This window comes from Diceros bicornis, chromosome 4 (assembly GCF_020826845.1).
Source record: "Diceros bicornis minor isolate mBicDic1 chromosome 4, mDicBic1.mat.cur, whole genome shotgun sequence".
Classification (NCBI taxonomy): Eukaryota; Metazoa; Chordata; class Mammalia; order Perissodactyla; family Rhinocerotidae; genus Diceros; species Diceros bicornis.
In genome coordinates, this window is record NC_080743.1 from 91,239,491 (window position 1) to 91,265,954 (window position 26,464).

The 26,464-nt window shown below is 45.9% G+C and overlaps 1 protein-coding gene and 1 long non-coding RNA gene across 2 annotated transcripts in view; one reads left to right on the forward strand and one right to left on the reverse strand.

The window, feature by feature from the left end:
- The window catches only part of TNR (tenascin R), a 190,138-nt gene extending 176,924 nt beyond the window's left edge, over positions 1-13,214 (forward strand). Inside the window, exons 18-22 of the mRNA XM_058540006.1 lie at positions 1,454-1,605; positions 3,048-3,144; positions 7,501-7,662; positions 11,767-11,930; positions 12,868-13,214. Of these exons, the coding sequence (XP_058395989.1) occupies positions 1,454-1,605; positions 3,048-3,144; positions 7,501-7,662; positions 11,767-11,930; positions 12,868-12,987 (695 nt within the window). The 3' untranslated portion in view covers positions 12,988-13,214. The remainder of the gene's footprint in view (positions 1-1,453; positions 1,606-3,047; positions 3,145-7,500; positions 7,663-11,766; positions 11,931-12,867) is intronic.
- The window catches only part of LOC131404869 (uncharacterized), an 83,168-nt gene that overhangs the window by 55,626 nt on the left and 1,078 nt on the right, over positions 1-26,464 (reverse strand). Inside the window, exon 2 of the long non-coding RNA XR_009219860.1 lies at positions 9,560-9,662. This is a non-coding gene — a long non-coding RNA (uncharacterized LOC131404869). The remainder of the gene's footprint in view (positions 1-9,559; positions 9,663-26,464) is intronic.

A 26,464-nucleotide genomic window follows, 5' to 3' on the forward strand; every position in this document is an offset into this window, starting at 1 on the left:
GTGCAGCTTCCTTCTCTGCAAAATGTCTTTGAAGAACTAAATGAAAATAAAAGCACGCTTTCCAGAATCCAAGTTCTATAGAAATGTAGTGCTATTCCCTGGAGTAACCACGCCTGAAGGAGGCCATGCCTTTGTTCTAAGCTACCTTAAACAGGAGCGCCCTTGACCATGGTGTGGCTGCAAGCTGGACAGTCCTTGTGCTGGGAGGAGTTAACAGATCTCCAGGGCTCTTGCATAAAGGCTACTGAACCCCAGCAACCTCTTCCTAACACAGGCTGCTGCACTGATGATCTGTGACAGGGGTCTTAGATGACCTGGGCATTCAGCAACACTATCTCACCTTCCTTGTGTGGCATTATGCTGTCACTTGCCCTGACCCACAGGCTGACTTTCCAAGTGGCCCTCTGCCACACCTATAGTGCACTGGTTCTGTCACTAGGGGACACTGGAGTGACTGACACATGAGGTCCCTACCTAGCCTCTCTTCATAACTCTGCTTCCGTTCCAGGAGGCTGAGCCACATCAACCACACCACACTCTTCGCTGACCCAGGAGATCATTACATTTGCAGAGCACCCAAACCACTTTTCCTCGCATGGCAAGCTCTGCCTTTTACTTGCTCTGTCAGCTCCTGCAGTCCAGAAAATCTTCTCCCGTGGGATCTGTGCTTCTTGACTTGCCTACTAAGCATTAAAATTTGCCCTGAAGCTAAGCTCTTCAAGACACATGATTTAAGCTTCTCTTTCAGCTAATTAGATATTGTTCTACAAATTGGGCTGTTCTCTCTGAAAGATGAGCAGCAATTTATCTCTCCTGCCCTCTCCTTAAACTTAAACTGAACTGTAACACACGGCCATTCGATTGTTTAGTCCAATCAGATTATTTTGCACGAGGAATGGATATCCATCTTCTTGCTAACATTGAGCTTGTTTGGACGTTCCTTACCGGCTGCTGTGAAGATGGCAGAAGGCTCAGCTCAGAGGCCTCTCTTCCTTTTGAAGGTGGGCCCTACAGTCATCTATTGTGGCCCATGCATCTATAATCATGGCCTGAGTAACCAATCGCTAACTGCAGTAACACACCTTGACCCTTGTGGGTCGGGGGGGGGTGTTTATTATCCCCATTTTACTGATGAGAAAACTGATGCCCAGGAAAATCAGGCCACTTGCCTAAAGCCGAACAAATAGGTAAGTGGAGGAGCCAGACTGTGAACCCATCTCTTTGGCCCTCAGATCCCATGAGCCTGTATATTATCTGATAAATCAGCCTCAGTTGAAGAGGGGAAATGCAGGATGGTGCAGGGTTCCCACACACTGTTTGAGATCCAGTGAGGATTTCTTACAGCTCTTAATGAAGTAACATGAGGCTCTGTAAAATCTTCTCTGATCCAAGGGGCTCTTACACATAGTGGAAGAAAGGATTCTTTCTGAAAGTTGCCTCTTTTCCTGTGCAGGGGGCCGGATATTCCCTCATCCTCAAGACTGTGCCCAGCATTTGATGAATGGAGACACTCTGAGTGGGGTTTACACCATCTTCCTCCATGGAGAGCTAAGCCAGAAGTTACAGGTTTACTGTGACATGACCACGGACGGGGGTGGCTGGATTGTAAGTACGTGCGCCGGTCCTCCATGCAAACATCCTGGGTGTTCTAGTCCACCCTGCTCAGCGGCTCAGCGCCTAGCAACCCAAACTTCACCATCCTCTGGCCATCCTTTCATCTACCCCCACATGTCCAACTTAGGGCTCTTCATTGCCCTCAGGGCCCTTGCTCAGCTGCCCAATCCTAGGTTTGGCCAGGCGGAGGGAGGAAGAAGCATATTAAGGCTGCAGTGGCCCGGCCCAGTGAAGGGGCCCCAGGAAGACTGCTCCTTCTGTGGGGACAGTTCATGCAGGAGGGTGCCAGGGAATTAGACTAGGGGCTCACTTAGGCCCACGGGTCTTGCGTGCTGAAGACTACAGCTATAATAAAGGAATAGAGGAGGCAGCTTCTCTACAGGAGGAGGAGAGCCTCTATGCAGAGGTGATTAGGATCTTTCTACTGGAGGATTGCATATGCAGGAGCAGATGAGGGGCAGAACATGGATAGCCACCTTTAGTTACAAAGACCACCCCTGTCCCATCCTTCCCTGGCCTCCCTGGTTCTTCCCCAGAGCTGTCACAGCCTCCCGGGAGCACCAGTGGTTGGGAAAAGAGAGACACCATTTCCTGTCACCACCCTCCTCCCATGTCTGATAGGGCAGTACAGAGGGAAGAGAAAGGGCAGCCTGACAAATGGTCCCACCTTTCAAGGCAGGGCACTGGGCGGGGGGAGAGTTCTAGCAGCCTGGCCCTAGAGTAGGCCTGAGTCGGTGCGTGGTGGAAACCCAGCCCCTCCACCTACCCTCCTGTGGATCCCCCTCCAGCGCTGCTAATACACAGCGCCAGATTTTTCACGGTGCAAAATGGATAGTTTTTGAATGGAGTTAAATGGTAGCTGTGCTCGTAACAGCTACTCTTGGGAGACGTTTTCTTTTATGTTTCTGACATATTTGTGCCTCATTCTTAAAGCATAACTAGAACTTGAAGCTGAGGCTGATGTATTGGAGGTTAAATGAAATTAGCACCTAGCTCGGAAAGTGAATGATATGCAGTTGCTTTGCCTGCGATAGGACAATGACAATTATGAGCTGATTTGAAGCTGGTCCCATTCTTTTGGTGAGAAATGCTTTCTCCTGCATTCCATGGTGCAAAAAGACTAATTTGAGAGCCAAGCCTAGTTCCCCTGACTATTTGGGGGTTTGATATGTCCTGAATCCCTTCTACATTGCAGGGGTGCAAATTAGTGTCAACATCACACCCTGGTCTATTCGTCAGGGGACTCTGCACTTCAGAAGAGCTCTGAGCATCTCCTACAAAAACGGCTGTGCAAATACCGTGCTCTGTACTGTGGTGTTCCTTATCTGAGCATCTTTGTCGTTGCAGATACAAAACTCCGTTATAGCAATTTCACTCATTAGAGTTCATTTTCCTTAGCATTTTTTTCATGATTTCCACCTTTCTCTTCACAGGTATTCCAGAGGCGGCAGAATGGCCAAACTGATTTTTTCCGGAAATGGGCGGAGTACCGTGTTGGCTTCGGGAACCTGGAGGATGAGTTTTGGCTGGGTAACGCCTCCTGTTTGCTTTCCCTTGGAGTGATGCTCTGGCTTTTTGTCCCTCTCTCTCCTTTCTGTTTCCATCTGGGATTATCCAAAACCCCGTCGAGAAGCTGACAGCTCGTGAATTGCTTTCAGTACCTCTTGCTCAGTTTGGCTCCACGATTGATCTGTTTTTATCTTATTGTGGTGTTTTCCTCTTTGCTCGGTCTCTTCCCATCCTCATTAACAGTCTCTTATGCTGATGGATCTTGACATGAGGCAACTACAAAGGGAGTGAACTGCCTGGTTGGGGAAGGGGGCACAGGGAGCAACAGGCTGGTTGGTCATCTCTCAGAAGCGAAGCCCAGCCAGCCGGCCTGCGGGTCAGCAGAGAAATGAGGCAGTCACTCTACTCTAGTTTCTGAGAGGAATGTTATTACCTGACTTGAGAAGGGAAGGGATAAAATGAAAATGGCATTAGAGGTGACCAGCAATTTCCTGGAGGTCTGACACAAGCAGGAGGTGTAGATTGAGAACTGAGCTGGTGTGAGAAGGTAAACACACCTGACCCGGGCAGATGGCCATGGAGCCAATCCCAGAAAGCAAGGGATTTATTCTTACCTGCATCTGCTTCTTGGTGAGATTTTCATAGTGATTATAAAGGGAGGCAGGGGCAAGGCGAATAATTGTGTCCCAAATTTGTGGTCTCTTGTCTGTCTCCCCTGTCACTAACTCATCCAGGCCTCACTGTCTTTTTCCTGGATGCTCATATAACATCCTCCTAACTGGCCTCCCTGCCTCCAGGACCACCCACTGTCCACATGGCCACTAGAATGATCTTGCTCACACCCAAAATCTGAGCAATGGCTAACCTCATTTGTAAAACTTTTCAATGACTCCTTGTCACCACCAGGTGAAGGCCAAGCACCTTAGCTAAGGTACCCAAGGCCCCCTCTAGGATACCTCTGGAGCCTATTCCCCACCACTAAATGCCTCACTCCACTCCCGCCACTCCAACACCAAATTCCAAGCACTTAGAGCTACTAATGTTGCCTCTGCAAGGACCACTCTGCCAGCCAACTATTCCCCTCCCCTGTGCCCTTGCTGTTCTGTGCATATTCAGAAACGCAGCTATACATCTCTTCCTACATAGAACCTATCTTACCCATTTTTCTCACCCTTTGCCTGGGGGAGAATTGACTACTCCCTGTTTTGTGGCCTAAATCACAGTGTCCACTTTCCTTTTTGCCTCTCTTGACTATACCATGTAAACTTCTTTTAGGGCTGGGACCACATCATATTCATCTTTTAACCCCATTGCCTATTGCAGTGCCTAGAAATAGTAGGTACCTAAAATATAGATATCAATCAATCAATGAATGATAAAAATTTATTAAGAACCTATTAGATGCCTAGATCTGTGTTTCCTGATATAAGTAATAAAAATACAAGGTAAAAAATCATATAAAAACATTGAGAGAGAAGTCAAGTGAATAGGAAAATATCCTTACCGTCTAAGAGTTTGCAGACAGCTTGGGAGACAAGTGTAATGCACATGAATTAATGCACCCATGGTACGGTGCTCATGTTTCCCAAACCTCAGCCACTGTGTGACACTTTCACAACTTTTGTCATATCTGTGAAATATCTGAACTATTGTGCCTTAAATTTTCTATATATCACTTATTTTATTTAATTAAATCTATTTTTTGTGAAAATTGAAAGCTAATTATCATGTACCACAAATAAAAGGGAGCCTCAAAAATAAATGCAATGAAAAGAAACAATAATATTATTAAATGACAGATAAATACGGAGGCTCCAAGCCTGTTGTTGTTGCCAGTGGTGGTAGTAGTGTTAAAAATGGAGATTAGAAAGTGTTGAGTGTTGGGCCGGCCCCGTGGCTTAGCGGTTAATTGCACGCGCTCCGCTGCTGGCGGCCCGGGTTTGGATCCCGGGCGCACACCAACACACTGCTTCTCCGGCCATGCTGAGGCCGCGTCCCACATACAGCAACTAGAAGGATGTGCAGCTATGACATACAACTATCTACTGGGGCTTTGGGGGGAAAATAAATAAATAAATAAAATCTTTAAAAAAAAAAAAAGAAAGTGTTGTGTGTTAAACCATAAAGTATAGAACCAAACTGACACTGAATGTCAAGGTTAGGATCAGGGTTAAGCCTTCTCCTTAATCTATTAATAAAGAGATAGAATTTGGAAATCCCTTTCTCCCTATATGCTCAAAATTATTTAGTACTATTCCCAAAATATTTCTAGTATCATCAGAGATGCCATCCCACACTGGGAAACACTGTACTAACCTATGAGCTACTGACAGGAAAGCCACAGATATTCAGAGAAGAAAGAGTTCAGCTTCATGGAGAAGGCACCGAGGGATGAGTAGGAAGAATGCAGAAGGGAAGGGGACAAGAAGAGAAGGAAGACAAGGATCCTTTTGACATGTGCAAATGGAATAGTGAAGAAACCATCCAACTAGAGGGAAGGTGCAAGTCAGGGAAAGAAGAAAATGAGGTTGGGTGGGTTGAATGAGGGCACGTTATGGTTCTAAAGTACGGAAGAGAAGTCTCGACTTACTGCCTTAGGTACTGGGTAGGCAGCCAGTGAGGCCTCTTGAATAGAGGCCTGCCTTGATGATGTGCACTTTGGCAGCAATACTCAGGTTGGGGGTAACACTCTGACCTATGGTTTATGTCCTAAGTTGAAGCAGAGCCTGAGACTGGGATTCTTGTTCAAGTGATTTATCCGAGGAGTGCTCTCAGGAGAAGAGGAATGGGGAAGCAGGATAGAGCAGGCGAAAAAGTGCAAAAATAGGGTCTCGGTGGGAGATTAGCTTCAGTCTGCTCCTCAGGGAAGCTCTGGAGCACGAATTGCTCCTCAGAGTTGGTCCCCACTGGGGCAAGGGGGCTGGGCTTTTGTACCCCCTACAGCAGGCATTGATGGAAGTCTGCCCCAAGCCATGGGGGAGGGAGAGTGTAGCTTCCAGGAGGAAGTAACTCCCGTTTGGTCAAGGGCAATTATCCAATAAGGAAGCAACAGTGAGTTGTTAGCAGCCAACACTTGTAGCAGCTAAGAGATGCGTCCACCATCCAATTCAGGGCATCTGGGCAAGGCACCACCAGGATCCCGTTCATCCACACAAGCACAAGTCTAGGGTAGCTTGTGGGTCAGCAACCCAGCAAACAGCAAACAGCAGTCAAACAGCATTTGACTTATAATCAGTGTACTGCTTTAAATTTCAAACAGGATAGGGAAGCAGAAGGATCCAGGTGATCCTCAGCCAATCATTTCACCTCTCTGGATTTCAGCCTTCTTTTCCACAAAACAAAGAGACTAGCCTAAGTAATCTCCAAATTCCCTTCCATCTCTGCAATTCTTTGATTCTAAATCAGGGCATATTCTGGTAGGTATCAGCTGCCACAGCAAAGCAAGGGGACCCCAGTTCCATAGGCAGATAGAAATCGGGAGGACTCAGAGATCACCAGCAATACAAGGTGAGTAGCTCAAAGTATGGGCAAATGGATCAAAATTGGAAAGTCCTGGGGCACAGCCAGCCAGGGCAAGCAGACAAGAAAATACATATGAGAAAATATCACCAAGGAGAATCTGGGCTCTGCCTGAACACTGGACTCACGGAGGTTTGCACCGTACAAGAATCTACTGGACCAAGGCCTGGGAAGCTTAGAGGCCAAAGAGAGAGCTAGTGAGTGAGGGTAACTGCCTGGAAAGACCAGTGAAGAGGTAGCAATGCCAGCTGTAGCAGGTAGATCAGAAAGAAGGGAACCTGTCAGGAGGCAGGTGACAGTGCTCCCTGACCTGGGGATGGGAGCCGCAGGAGGGCTGGAGGCTGAGAGAAGGAGAGGCAGTGTGATGAAAGGTGAGATCTTCCTTCGCAGGTATCCAGGTTCCAGACATCTTGGACCCCTAGGTCCCACTCTGACCTCCTCTGATCAGTGTTTCTTCCTCTTGCTTCCTATCACTCACTCCAAAGGACTCATGACCGTATGATGCCTCTTGTCATTTTCACCCAACACCATGGTTTGGCATGGGAGATGGTGGGGGACAGGGACAGGAATCCCAAGGCTCAGGGCTCGTCAGTTGCTGGGTCAAGATTAGGTATTAGCACCCCCGAGCTGCTCTGTGGTGGGAACTCATGAGCAGACCTGGGCTGGCCTTTTAGCAGGAGGAATTTCAGAGTCTGGCAGGCTCTGTTTGATAACCACCTGGGAAGGGCTGAGGGCAAAAGCAATCTGGATACCCCTCCTCCTCTCTATAACATCTGTTTTGAGGCCACAGTCGCATTTTGCCTCTCATTTCCAAAGCCACTGGGGCTAGCTGACTGCATTGTCTGCTCTTCTCCACAGGGCTGGACAACATACACAGGATCACATCCCAGGGCCGCTATGAGCTGCGTGTGGACATGCGGGACGGCCAGGAGGCCGCCTTCGCCCACTACAACAAGTTCTCTGTCGAGGACAGCAGAAGCCTGTACAAACTGCGCATAGGAGGCTACAACGGCACTGCGGGTACCCTGGCCCCTGAGCAGACCCCGAGGGCAATAGGCATGCAGCAGGACCAGGGCCCCCACATTCTAGGCCTGAGCTGCACCGGGCAGCAGCAGCACCCACAGAGTTCATGATTTCCCTGCTAGCCAGTGAGGAGGCAGAGGGCTGGGAATCACTGGCTCTGGTCCAGGCTGTCCTAACCACTCGGGTGACCTGAAATCAAATTCTCACGACTTCGGTTTCCTCATCTGGAAAATCATAATAGCGATGCCTGCGCTACTTCACAGAGAAGTTAGAAAAAAATGTGATAAATGCAGTGAAAGTGCTTTTAAAGTTAAAAAAAATGTGCAATGTAATGGCAAAGGATGATTTTTCATGTCTAGATTAATCAATATGTGCTCTTATCCAATTAGAGCATAATTATCTATTGTCTGGGTAGAAATCGCCCCTGCAATGACATCTCGGAAAACCATCTTTGAACTAATGAACATAAAACAGATGACCCCATATTCTGAGATGACCCCCTCATCAGCAGTAATCGTAACACTCCCATGAAGTGCAAACAACAGCACTTAAATGCTCCTCAGTGGCCCCATTTCTTTTCATTCCTCCACAGGAACCACATGCATGGTCACGTTTTCCATATAGATTTTTATGACACTTCTACCAAATACAACAACCATCTCTGTGAGCTCTGTTGCATTAATAGTTTTATTGGAACATAATATCAATTCTGCTTCTTAGGCTTTGCCAGTCTCTTTCCTGGGTTCTATTATAGTGCATTTCATAAAACCTGTTTTGCCAAATATTCTACCATTTGGTACATGGAGTTATTGGTCCCTTCATTAACTCCAATTTTAGGGCTAAATGCTAGCGTATAATTTTAGTAACATTTTTATGCCTCTTGGAATTCAGAAGATCATCAAGGTGTTGCCTTTCCAAACACTGCATTTGTCCAATGATTTTCTCTTCTCAGCCAGGTATTGCTACTCCAAAGGGAAGAGACGCTTTCCTTTGTTATTGTTCATATTAGATGTTATTCCCAATGGCAATCAGACCAGCTCGAAGTGCCCCCAACAAAAGGTGTAATTGACACACTTTGGAAATAAAATAGCCATTGAAATGGAGGGTATTAAACAAAATTAAACAAAAGCATCTCTTATTTCTCCCATGGAAAGAGGAGCAGGCCCTCTCACTCCCTCACGTATCCCACCTTCCTCTTCACCTGCTCCAGGCCGATGCTTTTTTCTGTCTACTTTGGGCCCAGCCACTGCTGCCTATTTGCAGCTCTATCTCCGCTACCCAGCCCCACGGAGGTCAGTACTGCTGGACTGCCTGTGTTCTACACTCATGTCTCAGAAGCAAACCCCGCCAACAATTTGGCCAATCATCATAAATTAATTGCAGTCTGACCTCTCACCTCAAATATGTGGTTCAACTTCCTCAAAAGATGAAAACCTGGGTGTATGTAGGCTGCCCCCTTCTCTAGCTAACTCCACACAATGGTTGTTCTTTCTAGACTGGAAGGTCTCCAGGGAGGAAGAGCCCATTCTCTCTTTCTGGCATTTACTATTGCCCAATTCTCTGGGCCTTTGTTTTTAGTTGTTTCTCATTTTTACTGGCCCTGCTGGCAACAATCCATCCCCATCCCATGGCCTCCAATCCAAGTTCAGCCCCTTCTCCTGTCCCCATTTTCAAGGCTCCAGAAATCCAAATCTCTAACTAGGACTCTTGTTGGATTAGAACTGAAAATCCCAAATCAAGTTATCAATAAGAGGTTGTTGAGCAACTCCTAAAAGTTCTTTGTGCAAACTGTGGGGACTTGAAGCATAAGACATAGCCTCTGTAAGAACTAAACATCTATTTAAAGAAAAGAAACAATTAGGAAGTAACTCACCACAAAAGAAATGGTACTCACGTCCAGTTTAATGGGCGTTCAGAGAAGGAGAGTCCGAGTGGTTGAGGAAGGCTTCGTGAAGCCAGCAGCATTTGACTGGGATCCAATCAAAGGAAGGCAAACCCTAGAAGAGGAGTCACAGAAGGAGCAGTTACTGTAGAGGGAGGGAAGGCATGAAGGGCCTGGCTGCCCAGGGCAGGGTGTGAGCTCAGAATAAATAGAAAGAAGACTGATGGAGTAGGATGGAGCCAGATCCCAAAGGGCTTTAAAACCGAGAGGAGTTCAGTCTTAATATGGTGGGCGGTGGGAGCCATGGTGGGTCCTGAGTAGCATAATGGAGGTGGGGTTGTAGGAAGATCCATTTGGCAGCCATAAGTGGGATAAAGTAAATCTGAGTGAAGAACAGAGACCAGCTGGAGCTGCTGCATTAATCCTGGTAGGAGATAATAGGAGCCTTGTCTAATGTCAGGAATTAAGAGAAAGCTATAAATCTGAACAGGGGTTTGAGAGAGAAAAATGAAGACTTAGATAATGTACTGAATATGCGATGTGGATATATGAAGCAGAAATGGGACAGAGAGCCAGGTTTTGAGAGGAGATAAAGACCAACATTGGGATCAAATCTAAGACAACACAGGCCACATCAGAATGGAAGCTGGAGAGAGTTGTTCCAGGAGACTAATAAGGGCAAATTCTATACTACAGAGGGATAAGCAGGAGAGGAGAAGATAGGAATGTGGGTAGAGACAACATAGTCAAGGAATTGATGGTAAAGAAAGGGTCACTAGATAGTACGGTTAATCCAAGAATTTTTAAGATAAAGGATATAAGTATGACTTAGGACAGGAGGAGGTGAAAATGCTAAAAAAAGTATTAAAAAAAAAAGAAAAAATAAGAAATATTTTCTGCCTTCTCTAGGACCTGGAGGAGAAGGGAAAGAATCCGTTGCAGGTGGTGAGATTAGCTCTAGAGGGACACAAAACCTGATTCATTGGAGACTAGGAAGGGAAGATGAAAATGATGTGATAGAGACAATGACATGTTGAGTTAGGGACCCAACTGGCCCGAGGGGATCAGCCTTCCCCATAAAATAAAGATCATCCCCCAAGAGTTCACTTGTGGCGGGAAGCATTGGAAGCATTGAGTGGCCACCACAAGTGTGGACTTGGAAGCCACGGAATCAGAACTATGGTCTCTCCTAACTTAAAGCAACCTCAGAAGCATCTAAGATAACCTTCACTCAAAAGCATGAGCCCCTTCACAGTATCTCTAAGCACAAATCCTGCCAAAAGGGTAGCTAATAGTTATAAATTAATTACAGTCTGATCCCTCACCTCGAATACTCAATTCGTATGAGTCCCCAGCACAACATTCCAACAAAAGAACACCCAGCCTCTGTTTGCCTCTGAGAGTAGAGATCTCACCACATCTCCAGCAGTCTATCCCATTTGTGAACAGCTCTAATATTTAGGTGATTTCTCCTCATACATTTAGCCAAAATATGCCTCCTTACATGTTTCCACCTACTGATCCTCATACTTCCCCAAAGAGTTCACTTAATTTTTTTTTTTTTTTTTTTACTCAATAGCCCATCAGATATTTGGAGACAATGATCATGAACTTGGTCTCCTCTTCAAGCCTGCTCTTCCCCAGGATACAGCGCCGGTTTTCCCAACCACTTCTCCTCTGACACCATTAGGATTTTTTTCATTATCCTGTTTCCTATGAACAGGAACTCTTGTTTTCTGATGTTTCTCTTCACATGTGGCACCAAGTGCTAAATGTGGAGTTTTGAGTGTGGGCTGACCAGGCATGATGAGCCATGGAGAAAGCCAGGCTGCATGGTGGTGACCCAGATTGGCCCAGGTCACCATGGCTCATCACTATCTCCTCTAGAGACAAAAGAACCATGAATGTCTGTGTCCCAGTGCAGGCCTGGAGGAAACACACAGGGGTGGTGAGGTGGAGCTGAGTGGACAGAGTTCTGAGCAGAAGTCAGAGGAGTGAGGAAATGAATTAGAGAGAGAAGCATGGAAGTAGTTGAACCCAGGGGTAAGGTGGAGTAAGAGTTCAGCGTAGCCAGGCTGATGAACCGGGTAGAAATGGGAGAGGTAAGTGGAAGATCACTTAAGCGGAGGCCAGGTTTGTTGGGAGGGGGTCAAATGTCCAGAAAACCCTGACAAAAGAGTGACAAATTGAACAGCCTCACAAATGTGTCTTTTTTCCAGGGGACTCCCTCAGCTACCATCAAGGACGCCCTTTCTCCACAGAGGACAGAGACAATGATGTTGCAGTTACCAACTGCGCCATGTCATACAAGGGGGCTTGGTGGTATAAGAACTGCCACCGGACCAACCTCAATGGAAAATATGGGGAGTCCAGGCACAGTCAGGTAGGTGAAGTTCTGCCACTGTTATGAGTGATCCAGAGCTGTGGAAGCCACAGTCCCTTAGGTTTATGTTTTAAATGCACATGTGGACTTTACATTTCCCTTTTAAAAAGAAATACTCAGAGTCTCGAGAAAGGACTAGCATGAAGATGAAAGTAATGCAGACACTGGGATAGGGCAGGACCAAGTAGAAGCCAGAGGAAGAAAAGGAAAGCATCTAGACTCAAGAGCTAGAACTCACCCCGAGAAGCCCTTGACAACCAGTCAAGTTCCATTTCATTTCCTCATCTAGAAGATCCCATGAAGAGCTTATCAATTCCAGGGACAGCTTCACTGGCTCAGCTTCATCCTAAGAAGTGACCTAGGAAGGGAGAGATCAGAAATACCAGTGTAAACTGGGCTATCTTTCCCCTAAGAGACTACAAGTCCATAGGCTGGGCTGGGTGATAGGCTGACCAACTGGACCAACTGAGACTTTCCCAGTTTTAGCACTGAAAGGCCAGCAGCCAGGGAACCCCTTAGTCTTGGGTAAACCAAGATGGTTAGTCAACATAGGTGGAAACCACCTGACTCTCCTATCAGGAGTGAGCAAACAGTTACTCTTTTTAGAATGCTTCTACACTGTTGAGATTTTGAAATTCAACACTGGTTACTGATGCATGCAAATCCCGAAAGCCAGAAACCTAAAGCTGGCAATAAGGAATGACCTGCAACACATTCCCAATAAAGACCCAGGCCATGGGCATGTTTAAAAAGAAAAGCTGGCAAGAGACTCTCTTCTTTTGACCTTGTTGGCAACTTGGCCACAAGCTTCATGTTAATGGAAAATGGCCAAATCCATACCTTGGACCCCCAACTCCCATCATTCCCCTTCTTTTCAAGCTGGGGGTTCTGTTGAGGGGGCGGGGTGATCTGATGTGCTTTTCTTTCTCTTTCCAAGGGGATCAACTGGTACCATTGGAAAGGCCACGAGTTCTCCATCCCCTTTGTGGAAATGAAGATGCGCCCCTACAACCACCGTCTCACGGCGGGGAGGAAACGGCGGTCCTTGCAGTTCTGAGTAGTGGGCGGCTGCGAGCCAACTGACCTTTTCTGTCATTTGTTTGTATTTTATAATATGAAGCAAAGGGTGGGGGGTAATAGTAACGTGCTTTGCAACATATGAAGAGTGTTTAAAGGAAGAAGGATGTAGCAGGAATCAGTTGAGGTTCAGCCGCTCATGGTTTCTGCTGCCCCTGGGCCTGACCCTCAGTCTCCATTCTCCCCCTGCCCAGTCATCCTTAACCTTCCCCTCTTTTCCCACCAAGGAGGAAAAGTGGGAAGCCTACTTAAAAGATCAATTCAAAAGCAAGTCCTGGAGTCAGACTGTCATGGTGACAGGCACGTGCCTTCTTTCCTTGCCCTCCTTCTGAGATGCCCTACATCCAGATGTTCATGCCTAGTCACTGCCTTTGATGGCCAGGTTCTCACACTGGCCCAGAGAAGAAACCTCAGCAAGAGAGCTTTGCAAACAACTCCCCTTAAGAGAAAACACATTAACTTCACTCTGTCCCAACAAGCCAAGTCCTCTTAAATGGGCCAAAGATTCTCATCGTCTGACACTCTTACTCTTACCAGCTGAGTGTCCTCTGTTACCTTTTGAGAGTTCTGGCCTCCTTTCCAGCCCCAATCGATCCTGTGCCTACTTGCATCCTACCCTGAGACCCCCATGGCCCCACAAGCTCAACCTCTGCTTGAACTCTAGTTCCTGAGGCATCTGTTGCCCATGCCTGGCCCTGAGCTGCACGGTGGCTGTGTCCCTATGGGTCATAAATCACTGCCCCCTCCCTCAGGTCAGAGATCAACTTTCTTTGGGAGTGGGAAGGGGAGATGGTTGTGAGTTTTAGCACGTTGGGGTCAGGCATTAAGGAAAGGACAGAAGAAGTGGAAATCAGGGCACCTGCCATTGAGATGACAGGTCCCGTGGGGAACACAGATCTTACCTAGCTCCATTTTCTCTATTTCTGGATTTTTTTTTCTGAATTGCAAACTGAAGTTCTCATTTCTGTCTCAGCCAGGCTCTCTTTAGTGTGGGCAGTGTAATAAGAGTCAGAAGGAGAAGTTATATGACCAGCCAGCCAATATCCCGACTGATATTCCCTGGGAAGAGGCAGAATTTGGGGGTTTTGGTTGGGGGTTCTTCTCTTTTTTGGTTCTCTGGGAAACAGGAATGACCTCCTTAATGAGGTGAGATCATGAGAAGCCTTTCTCTACCTTCTTTTGTTATTCCGCCTTTGAGAGGAAAAATGAAAAATGCCAGAGGAAATTACATTTAGAAATCCAGAGGTGAAGAGGGGCAGACTGTGGGCCTACCTCCGTCTTATGAGATGTGCTGTCTTCACTAGCATGATTTGATTTTTAAGCCCAAGAGAGCCGGAGGTTCTAGAAGCCGTGATCCTTCAACTTCTCCAAATCATGTTGGCTGCAGCTGTCCTACAGCATCTGCCAAATCCGTGCCCAGTTCCCCCTGCTGCCTTCTCTCTTTCCTCTCCTTTTCTATAATGCCCATGTTTAGTCGAACTGGAGCATCTTGTACTTTTCCCAACCGATTACTGGATCAGCCTGTGAGCAGGCAACTTTCTAATGGAAACATCCACAATCTAACCAAGCTCTGATGACCAGGAAGGGACGGTCCCTTGGGTGGATGACCACACTTCTGAAGTGATGAGGATGAAGTCAGCTGCCACTTCCTGCAGCCACTCTCCCTTCAGCAGGCCTCCAAGCCCTTGTTCACTGCTGTGGTGTGGGTGTGACTGACAAACCCGGTGCTAAAAAATGGAGGTGATGTTTTTACTTCTCAATTCACCATGGGCTTTAAGAAAACTAGGAGAAAGAGAAAGAAACAGGAACAATCCTTTCAAGAAACCTGTAAATTAAGTAATATTCAGCTAGAGAGTGGGACACCGCTGAACAGTAGGAAGCAACTGAATGAGGAACTTGGGGGCTGAGCTGTAGGCCCACTGCTGCCATTTTGTTGCCTATATGACATCAGGGAGGTCTCTTCACCTCTCTGGGCCTCAGTTTCCTCACATATTGAATGAAAGCTTAGATTGCAATGGCTTCTAACTTCCCTTTCAGTGTTGACAGTCAGTAATGCTGGTCTCTGATCTGAAAATCTGCATAGAAATTGGCATTGGTGAGAGAGCACAACTAACTAATGAAAATTCACCAGAATCCTTGCTTTACTTGAATGGAAGAAGGAAGGAAGGGAGGGAGGGAGGGAGGGCGGGAGGGAGGGAGGGAGGAAAGAAGAAAGGAAGGAAGGAAGGAAGACTGATTTAGAAGTCATAAGTAAAACACACACACAGAAGAGAAAACATTGCAGAAAAGATTCCGCCAAGTAAGAGGCTGAACTCATTTTGTCCATAACAGCAGAGCCCGAGGACGGACCTGGGTGGTGCCAGTACAGCCCACCTCATCAAGGGAACTGAAATGGGAAAAGATTGTGAGTCCTTGTGTCGTCAGTTCAGGTGAAAGCCAAAAAACATCAGTGGAAACCAAAACCTGCCTTTTATTGGAACCATTTTACTCTACGGAACATTTTTATAAATAGTTTCAGCAGCATTGTCTAGATTCATTTTAAAGAATTTTAAAGCAAGAAAGGGACTTCAAAGATGAGCACACCCAACCTTCTATAAAAAGATTTATACATTCTTTTTATTAAATACAGTGATTTTCTCTCAAGCTTTCACCACGTTTAAGAGACACTGTGCTCATTATCTCCCCAAGGCCCGTGGTCAACTTGACTCAAAGCTTTGTAATTTGCCTCACTGATTCCTGCTTATCCTGTTCCTCCAAGCACATGGGCTCTTCCCACGGGTGGATCCAGTAAGCACTACTCACAAAGCACTCACCCTGAGCACACCAAAGTTTCCCTCAAGGGACTCAAAAGAAATAGAAGTGAACCCTGCTCAGAGACAGTTTAACTGCAGACACATCAGGATATGTACTTACAAAAACAAAAGCACTCTATCCCTGATTGCACTAGACCCACTGCCTAGACCCAAGATCCAGACAGTTTTTTCTTTTTGCATTTCCCCATCAGATAAAGATAGTTTCCAACACAGTAAACTCACATTCTCCAGGGTTATTTCTGGAAGGTGAGGGGGTGGATGTAAAGGGCGGGCTGGAGAGACAGCAAATCTGTGGAAAACTGCTGGCCTTTAGACCAGATTTCACTGGAGGAGGGAGACTTTCTAAGTGTGACCACGAGGTGGCGATCACAGACCCCAGCCACCTCCTGATCATGGGGTTGAGGACAGCAAGTCCCTCCAGGTTTCCAGGAGAACTCATACCAAACCAGGACCCAGGAAAATTGGCCAACTGATTTGCACAGGAGATTGATTCGTAAAAGAACAACAACAAAAATGGCAGCAAGAAAATGCAGAGCAAAATTCCACAAATACAGTCACGTGTCGCTTAATGAGGGGGATGCATTCTGAGAAATGCATCGTTAGGCAATTTTGTCATTGTGTGAACATCATAGAGTGTCCTTACACAAACCTAGATGGTATAGCCTACTCCACAACTAGGTTGTAGGGTACTACTCTTATGGGACTACCGACATGTGTGCAGTCTGTCATTGACCGAAACGTCCTTCTGCAGCACATGACTGTAATGACTATGGTTAAATCCACCCTACCCTTCACCTACCAGCTCCTCCACTCCACTAGTCATAAACTGGTAAGACACCTCATACTCTGTTCCCTTCCACCTGGGAACCAACCAGCTCCCCGCACACTGAAACTGTTGTTTCAAAGACAAACCTGAAGAACCAAGGTTGCCAGTGAGGCCAATGACAAACCAAACAATCCTAATCACATTAGACTTTTAAAATCCAGGCCCAGAACAGAGCTGTAGATTATGGGACAAAAAGTCATTATGGAATCTTTTCAAAGAGCCCTTTTAAAAGCATCAGTTAAGAAAGGGCTTATGAGTTCCTCCTTGTCCTCTGGAACCTGTGAGAACAGTGGATGCACCAAGCTGAAGGGGTTGCAATGGACTAGCTGGTGACCCAGATTTGCAAATACTCCTGAGGCATGAAAACATTTTTCCTTTTTTTTTAACCTCATCTCAGAATTTCAGGAAAGGTGGAGCCGCTTACTCAGGATATATGCTTTTCTACGGCTTACTTTCTTATTACCAGACTGCTCTTCAACCTAATTCCTTACTTCCATTTCTTTCTCTCCAAAGGGGGCACTCTACTTGCATCTCACTATCCACTCTTAAAACTTTGATAAAGAAGCTTGGAAAGATTCACACTTCAGTTCAGTTTCAATAATTCCGCAGAGGATGGGGCAATTTGTTTGCACTTGCCTTAAACTTGCCAAGGCTACAAGAAGGGGGCTTTGGGACCTCAGAGGCCTGGGGGAATCTGTAACGTTTGGGAGTCTGCCTCTTGCACAAAGCTCCAGATACCAGGAGCTGCTGACTCGGCTCTGCCTAACCTCCCTGGGTGGTCCCTTTTCCTCCAGGTCACAATGACAGAGAGGTTCTATGCTCTGAGGGAAGATGAGTCACAGGGCTGGCTTCAGGATTTTGCCTATAGCCTCTCTCTGGCTGTACATCAGGGTCCTTTGGCCAAGATCCTCAAGATCTTTGACTAAATGCTTCCCTAAACCTTTGTTTCTTCCATAACCCAACCCTGCATGGATGTGATAAGGTCTCCCTCAGCAATACCAGAGCATTTTGGCATGAGCAGGCCAAAGAGAACTCACGGACCAAATGAAAACCTCCAAAAGCAAGTAGGGAAAAGGCTCTACTATACTTTGCGAGGGTGTGTTGGTGTAGCTTCAGGTCCAGTTGGAAAGAAGGGCTCTGGTTCATCCTAATTGTATCCACACTGGATTTGCTTATGTCTGTTCTGTATTCTTCAAGCTTTGAGAAACAGCTGGGAAGAAGAAAAAATAAAATATAAAATATGAAATAACATAAAAAAGAAGCCAATGGATCATTGGAGACTAAAAGCAAGGCTTCTACAGATGGCGCCAGAGTAAAAATGCAGAGACCAGTGAGGGGCCAGAGGAAAGAGACCACATTAGTTCCTTGAGTTCTGGCCCCCAAACTCCCACCAGAGCTCCTGTCAGTTCACCTACATCACCTGAGGAGAAACTACGGCACCAGAGGCCTGTCACAGAAAAGAAGCCGAAGGGCTTTCTGTGCTTGCTCAGCCAGTCCTGCCTGGACCTCACTTTTTCTTCACAAGCAGTCACAAGCCTGACTTGTCATCTCCAGCATTTCTGATTAATTTTTCAAGGTCACTCCTTGCCTGAAGCATGACTTCATTGCACCTGCAACACTTCATTGTCCAAATGTCCTTGGCAAACCTCACGGTCTTTGGACGGCATTGCATTTTCTCCAAACCGGAAATCCTCCCTCCTTCCCCAAGCTTAATAAGGCTACTGAAGAGCACGCAAATAGCACAGCTCTTGTTCCTCAAACAAACTCTGCCCCTCTGTTAACTTAATAAAACAGCCCCTCATTGTCTGGGCTGTGAGGCTGGGCTGATGCTGAATTTCCAGTTCAGAAACATTTAACTCTTTCAGTCTCGCTGGATCAACAATCTCAGGTACTGGCATTGGCTCATTGGCACCATGCGCTCAGGGGAGGCAGTGCAAGCATCCCTGGAGGCCTGGAACACCTAAGCCACAAGAAAGGGTTTAGGTCCAGGTGCATGGCCAGGAGGTAAAGGCGTGGATGAGAACTATTGTTTTCTTCCCGTCACTGGTTCAACAGCCCCCAGGGAGACCACGTGTTGCTTTTTAACATCTTGTCATTGAACACTAATATGTTCAACACTGCCTCCAAAAGGCCAACACACCTTCAGAGATGGAGGGGACTCTGGAAATCATCTAACCCCAGACCTCTTATTTCATACTCCAGGAAACTGAGGCCCAGAAAGGACAGGCAACTTGCCCAAGTTCACACAGCTAATTAGTAACAGAGCTGAGATCAGATCTGGCATAGGCTTTTTAATTTTTCTCTCCCCAAGCGAAGACTAAGAGAAATGGTATTTATTGCACACCTACTATTTTCCAGATACTATACCAGGAGCTTTACATATGCTACTTTGTTAAATCCACACCACAACCCTGACTCAAGTTTAACCATTTTACAGATGAGGGAATGGAAGCACAGAAAGGTTAAGTAACATGTCCAAAGTCACACAGCTACTAAGTAAAGCCATAATGGGAAGCTCTTTCTCTAATTCTAAAGCCCTTGCTTTTTCTGCTTCATGAGGCTGCTGCCCTTTAAATTTATTTAGCCAAGTGGCCACCATCTTGGATTTCACTAATGTTCTCCCAAGGGGGCTTCTGATGGCACTTCCTCTGTCCTCTCTGCCTTTTAAGAAAAGGGAGTTCTTGCATTGTTTTTGCCAGGTATTCCAGGGGATCTTCAACCTTATCGTCAGGAGTAAGAAACATCCTGGCAGCTCTTTCCTTTCTTTTTTCTTAAATTTGGGAGGTGAAGGAAAGGGTCCATAGCAGGTTAGGAGGGGAAGATAAAGACCAGAACACAGACACCATTTCCCCCACCCCGCTCCTTTGGGAATACAGCAGCTTCTTTCTCACCCAACAGTAGAAGAGTGGGATATTCCAGAGTCATTCTTCTCAAACCAGGGCAGGCAATGTAGCCAGGATTGAGGAGGGGGAAGCCACAGAATAAACGTGGCACATATTCCCGGAGTGCCAGTTTTACTCCTGAATTTGGAAGGAAAAGGGTTATACTATTAATCAATTCAAACCAATAGAGATGACGTCAAATGCAGAAATCCCATGAATTTTTAGGCTGAATCAGCAGGCTGCAGACTGACTTGGGCTCCCTCTTCCCAGGCTCTCATGGGGACAAAGATCTTCACGGTCCCCTGCAGGGATCCGTCAGTGGAAATTTTTGAGGAATAAGACTAGAAGAAGGAAGGAGACAAATTAATTTTATTTATTCCCTGTTTTATTTCTCCTCTCCCTACCTGGTCCCACCTCCCCAGTAGGTGGGGTCTCAGAGGACAGTTGGCTACAGTCTCAGCTCTCTTTGCCACTTTGGGGAATTTAGAAGGAAATTGGTATTTGGTAACTTGTATTTTTAGCTGCCAGGCCCAAACTCCAGAAATGAATCTCTTTTTCTTAATTGAATAACATTTCTATATAAAGGAATAGATGTCCCCAAAAGAGAACTCCACGTGTTATGGTCCTCTCCCATGTAGGGGCTGCTTGAGCAGCAGGAACCCCTATGTGTTAGATGCAACAGACACCATGATTTCTGCAAAAATGTCAGCCCAGAATGTGTTCCCCTACCAACCCCCTGTCCCTGCCCACGCCCTTTCTGAAGTCTAGACGCATACCACGGTCCCACAGACTCAAGGTTCAGAATCTATATGAGTTATTGTTGACACAGACTCCTCCTTCCTATCACTCACACGCACACACTTCCAATTATTCCAACCTCAGATACGCTCCAGGCCCATAGGAATTCCCAGCTACCCTAAGCAAGTCACTGTGACTTTCAGGGAGATGTTACCTGGGGCTCAGGCAGCTGAAACCCACCCTGGTGGTCTCTAGATTGTTGTTCTGAGAAATCATAAACACCAAATCCTCCAATCTCTTCGAATTTGAGTTTGTCCTTTTAACCTTTAACAGCCTTTTCAGGTAAAAATAACAAAGACCAATTTACTGACTTTGTAGCTACAACGTGCTTGGAAAAGCATTTACTTAAAAGAAAGACTGGAAGGAAGAAAAAAGCAAGAAGAAAATAGAGTACATACTCCTCAGGCAATGCACACTTTAATGAACTAAAATAAAAATAAAAACATGCAGAGGAAGAGAGAGGACAAACCAACTTCCCCATCCTTTCACGGCACTGTAGCTCAAAGAGGGAATCTCCGCTTGTTAACCATTGTTAACTAGTATTTTTAGTCCTGATTGCTTTTAGCCTCTGTATAGTTCCTTTTTTAAACACATTTTCTATACATTAATAAAATATCCTGAAGGAATGATATGCATCTTCCGAGTCCTACGGGAATTACAGGGGCACGCCTTTCTCAATGACTGGCCTGCTTTATCTGGGCCTCCTCTCCTCAGCGTTTACCCACCACTTCTACCAAAACGTCTTCTCTGCATCACCCTTTTGGGTAGGCTGCTCTCATCCCTAATGGCCTGCGGCTCCATCTGCCTCCCTCACCCTCCCTTCTCCTAGTCTCATTATATCCTCTCTGTCTCTACGGCCTCCTGCTCCCCACCTACTCCTCCTCCTCTCTTCACCTCTTTCTCCCTCTTTCTCCCTTTCCTATCTCCCACCCACTTTGAATTCTTCATCTCACCCTTTGCTTTTACCATCGGAAAAGGTCACTGATGGGTGGTAGCCTCTGCTGGAGGCCCCAGCCTCACCCAGACTGGTCTTGTCTATGGTTTTGAGCCCTTGATCAGCCAAAAAGGCTGATTCACTGTGTGCCTCCCTCAACCCTGGATGCCCAGTGGTAGCCAGATCTTCGAGGCTCTAGTGCCATCTATGGGCACTGGTGGAGAATATTTAACAGGCCCAACTTGCTGAGCTTGCCTGTCCTCGGCTAGTCTCCAGCTCCCGTGACCACCTGCCTCTCAGACTTGGTCACCTGGGAAAACATTTTCCCTCTCTCTCCCTTGAAAATTGGCCCAGTGCACTTTGTAAGATCAACTCTAACCCCCAGGTAACATTAGGCAAGACCCAGCCAGGTAAGAGCCCCAAGAGGAGGGTTATGAGGGAAACTTCCATCCAGTTCAGATCCACAAGCACACGGAGCCAGGACGTACAGAGATCACTGTAACAGAGCGCGGTGGGTGCTGTAAACTGGACAAGCTCTTTCCCCTGCAGGAGGGGGCAGGGGCATTAGGACTACCCCGGGGAGGTCAGCCTGGCTGGGTCTCATGAAGATAGGAATTAATGAGGGGGAAAGGTGAGGAGGGAACCGCATGACTAAGAGTGGGAGGGCATGAAACAGCACACCCTGTAGGAGCAGGGCCAGGAGCGGTGAGCGTTCACGTTGGCCTGGCTGCCTGGGGCCCCGTGAGGGGTGTGATGCCAGAGATCCCCATAGGTGACCAGGGGCAGGCTGAGCACTGTGAAATCCCATGGCCAAGAGAGAGGCTATGCTCCATGTTCCCACGCAGAAAGGCAGACAGAGAGAGACAGAGGGACAAATCCCAGCCTTGGAAATAAATTTTTTTAAAAAGGTTCATTCGTCCTAGTCTTTTCTAGGCACCAGCAGGACTCCTGTCAACCCTGGGCCGTGTGAGAAACAGGGACAAAATCCCAGCTTCCAGCCACATGACAATGTCCCACTGAAGGTGCCCTGCAGGAACAGCGGCCAGGACATTTTCCTTAGCCCTTTCCCTGTGCCTCATTTCCTCTTTCTTCATCATTGCCTAAAAAACAGATTTCTGGAATATCAGACAAGAGAGGCCCTTTAAAAACAGCCACATTTCCTGGTCCTATTTTAAATAAGCCACCCCAGAAAACCAGACCCCAGGATTATGTTCCCGGAAGAGTGACCCTTGCAAGGTGCAGGTAAAATCGCCTGAATCTCATCCTGCGTGTTATCCGGGAAACAGAAACTAAAAGGATATGGTGGAACTTGAAGGAATTTCAGTAATTAGTATTTATTCCCGAGGTAACTGAATGCTAACATTATGTTAACTCTAACTTTAAATGAGTATAATTCACCCATTGCTTAAGACCTGTGGGTGCATTTACAACCATCTGAACACAGATTTAATTATTGCTGTGTTGTGGGAACTTAGAATTGCCACGGGTAAAATTAAAAGTGGATTATTAAGCAAGAGAAATGTTAGCAGCATTAGTAATCAGTGCAATTACCAAGAACTCGACCTAAACACAGGAGCGTCTTCTCTTCTGTAATGACCCCAGTGGCCCTGGGGACACTTGCCTCAGCAGCCGCCTCTTTGCCAGTCAGCAGGAAGACATCATCATGGAATAAGGGCCCGTGGGTCCTGTCTCTCTCCTCCTGTGTGATATGTACAACACACTCCATTGCCCAGACTTTCAAGGACTTATAAAAAGAGCATGCGCTGGACTCATAAATCCACACATAACTGCGTCTCTTGTTCCTCTTCCCTCATCGCACCTTCTAAGTTCAATGAGCACCTACTATGGACCAGACCCAACGCTGGCTCTGGATGTACGGAGATGAAAGGCCTGGTCCCTCCTTGAAGAAATTTAGTCTCTTTTTGCCTCTTTCTGTTTCCATCCACTTGTACCAAACTCCCTACTCCCCAATCCAGATATTCTACACATATGTGAATAAAGCCCCTCACTTCAAAGGTTTTAAAATAGAACAGAGTAAAATTTCCAAATTTCTGTTTATGTGTTCACAAGGAACTAGAAAGAGATACACCGTAAAAGAATTCAGTTAATTAGGATGAAGGTTGTCATTTCAATATTGACAATATTTTTTTTTAACTCAGACATATTTCAAACACTTCAAACACTGAGAAAAGTGGCAATCAAGGAGCTCCTTGAATCCAGAAAGCTAACAGAACCTTCTCAAAGGACCGATTACTATAGAATCTTCCTTGGTGGGGGCATTTGGGGGTAAGGAGGGCATTCAAAAAGGTTCTGGTATGTCTTTTAATTCCTTAAATGAGAATTGCCAGGATCAGAGATGGCTGCTAAGCACTCATTCACAACTTATGTGAAAGCTTTGGGTCTGCTCTTCACGACAAACAATAAACAGTTTAGAGGTTTCTAGGAAATAAGTATAAATTACAAGAAATGCAGTAGCAATTACGAAAATTCAATATCCTAGCTGTATGGGAAATTTAAAGATCCAAGAAAAACAGTGAGAACTATGAGGGAATGTGTAAATTATATCTGTGTTCAGGCAATACCTGGAGTGATTTGTGACCCACACTCACTTTTTATGACTTTTTTTTCCATAGATAAAACGCACAGAGTAATGACCAAAACTTATATTTACAACCAAAGCTACACACAATTGAAACAATTGGCAACAATGACAACCTGGGTTGCTCAGCTGACTTATTGACACAGAAGAGCACGGGGTCAATGAAGAAGTCAAGGTGGAGCCCCTTGCCCTCCGACCCTGCTCCCGACCCCATCGTGTACCATTTAAAGACTCTGAGAGGCAGTGGCACAAATCTAGTTTTCAACATCTTTTTTCCCAAAGAAATGACCTGAATTTTAACTCAGTTTGAAATACCCATGCTTGCTATGGGGCAGGGTTTTAATATAGCAGTACTATTGACATTTTGGTCAGATAATTCTTTGTTGTGGGAAACTGTCCTGTGCATTGTAGAATACTTAGCAGCATCCCTGGCTTCTACCTATCAAATTCCAATAGAACCACCACCCCCCTCCAAGTTGTAACAACCAAAAATATCTCCAGACATCATTGCCAAATCAATTTTGCCCTTGGGGGCAAAATCACTCTCAGTTGAAAGCTGCTGTTATAGGGAAATTTATCACAAAAAGAATCCACACTTCATCAAAGCAATGTTTTAAGAAGCTTCAGCCAGTCCATTTCAGTCCGAAAGACAAGAGAGCCCCCCAAATAGAACCCTGCTACAGCTTTTCTGCTGAATTTCTTTTTATATAGTTTATAAATGTTCGAAAAGCATATATCTGTGTTTTATTTTAGTTTCATTTTGTTGAAATTACTCTAGGTATTTTTATGGTATGAGATTAGATCCCAAGGTAGGGAGTAGAATTTATAAGATGGTGCTTACGGAAAATGAGAGCTCGACTTAACAATCGTTCGATTTGTCATGGCTCTCCAGGAATCAATTAAGTTTCAAATCAGGGGTCAGTTGTAAATTAGACCTCTGGCTCTGTTGCTTCACCTGATGGGCAATAATAAATGGTATTGATTGTTTAAAATCCCCAAATACATCACAATCTCATGTGTCCTGAAGAAAAAGAAGGCAAGGGTAAGTTAGGCACCAAAGACAGGATGAAGGGAAGGCTTTGTCCCAAAATTCTGCCTAGGTCCAGGATTTTGGTCAACTGAGCAAGGAAGGACAGTATTCTCCCCAGGAGAATGTGGATATCAGAGCCACATGCCTAAGAGATTGCTCCGTAGTGTTAGGGAAAGCAAAGGGTTAACTAGACCCCCACCCAAGAAAAACTTCAGCTGTGTCAGAAGAATAGAAATGGAGCAAAAGGGAAAAATGGATAGTTGTCCATGAAAGAAGTCTACTGCAGCCTCAGCACGTGGCAGAGAAGCACACCTACCACCAGACCCTTTTACCCAGCTCACCCTCCCAAACAAGCTCTTCCAGAACACAGGAAGGGAGGTGCAAGGAGGGATGCCATTTTTATCTCCAGCTTTTTCAAAGAAGTCACAATGTTGATTTTTCTTTCCTGTCATCCCAGCCATGCTTGTCCCACATGGCCTAGTTTTGTTCTTAGAAAATGTAGTTACCATAGTAGATCTTACTTACAATAGTTATGCTTATAGTAGATGTCCTTAGAAAATGCGGTAACCATAGTAGATCTCTGTAAGGTTGTGTTAATTGTGAAGGTCATCTGGGATCAGGAGAGGATCAACATGCAACATGTTGGCCGGCAGCAACAGCCCTCACATTTGCTTCTCTTGGTCAAATGGGACAGGTCAGGTTCAGTCTCTCAAGAGAATCTGATGAGGTCCCTTTCCTGCAGGGGTGTGTGTAGCCACAGAGCTCACAGCAAGGGAGGAAAATTTGGGGCTTGCATTGGTGCCCAAGGAGCTGTGCTCTCCATCATGATCTTTTTCACCACAGGGTCTTCTTCCAGCAAGAGCCACTAAGGTAGCTCGGAAAGTCCCTCTACCATTAGAGTCTGGCTGCAACCCATTATGAGATTTCCAGACCATTTATTTCTCTTCCAATACCAAGCTACTTTGAAGCCCTCCAGTTTGGCAGAGGAAAGAGCTTGTTCTTTTTCCAAAGGGCTGGAGGGGATTGGGAAAGTACCAAAGACAGGAGCATTCTCCTAATCTGTGAGCTCCTTGAGGGCAGAGAGTGGGTTTTCCATTTCTATTTCCGATATTTAGCCCAGCACTCTGTATGAACTCAATACAGAATTGGTATAAACGGAATTGAATCAATTCTATCTTATGTCTCTGAAAGAGACTCGATTAACAGCTTTAATTATGTCAAAATTTAGGATAGATCCCTAAAATAGCGTGCTTTGAGACTATCTGAGGAACAGAGGAGCGAATGCTGGACTTGAGGTCAAAAACTCGTGTGATCAATCCAGTTCTGCCACTTACTGGTGACATGCCCTAGGTAAGTCCTGTCATCTCTCTGAAGCTTAGTGTCCTTATCTTTAAAATGGGAACAAGAGTAACTGTCCTTCCTCCTTCACAGATTACTGTGAGGGGCAAACTGTAAGATGTTCAGAAAATGCTTTGAAGTAGGTGTCATCACTGCTGGGAGCACGTTAACTTGGTGAAAGTTAAAGGATGTTGAAAATCGTCCTTAAATCTCCAATACCTTCCCGGCAGTATTATG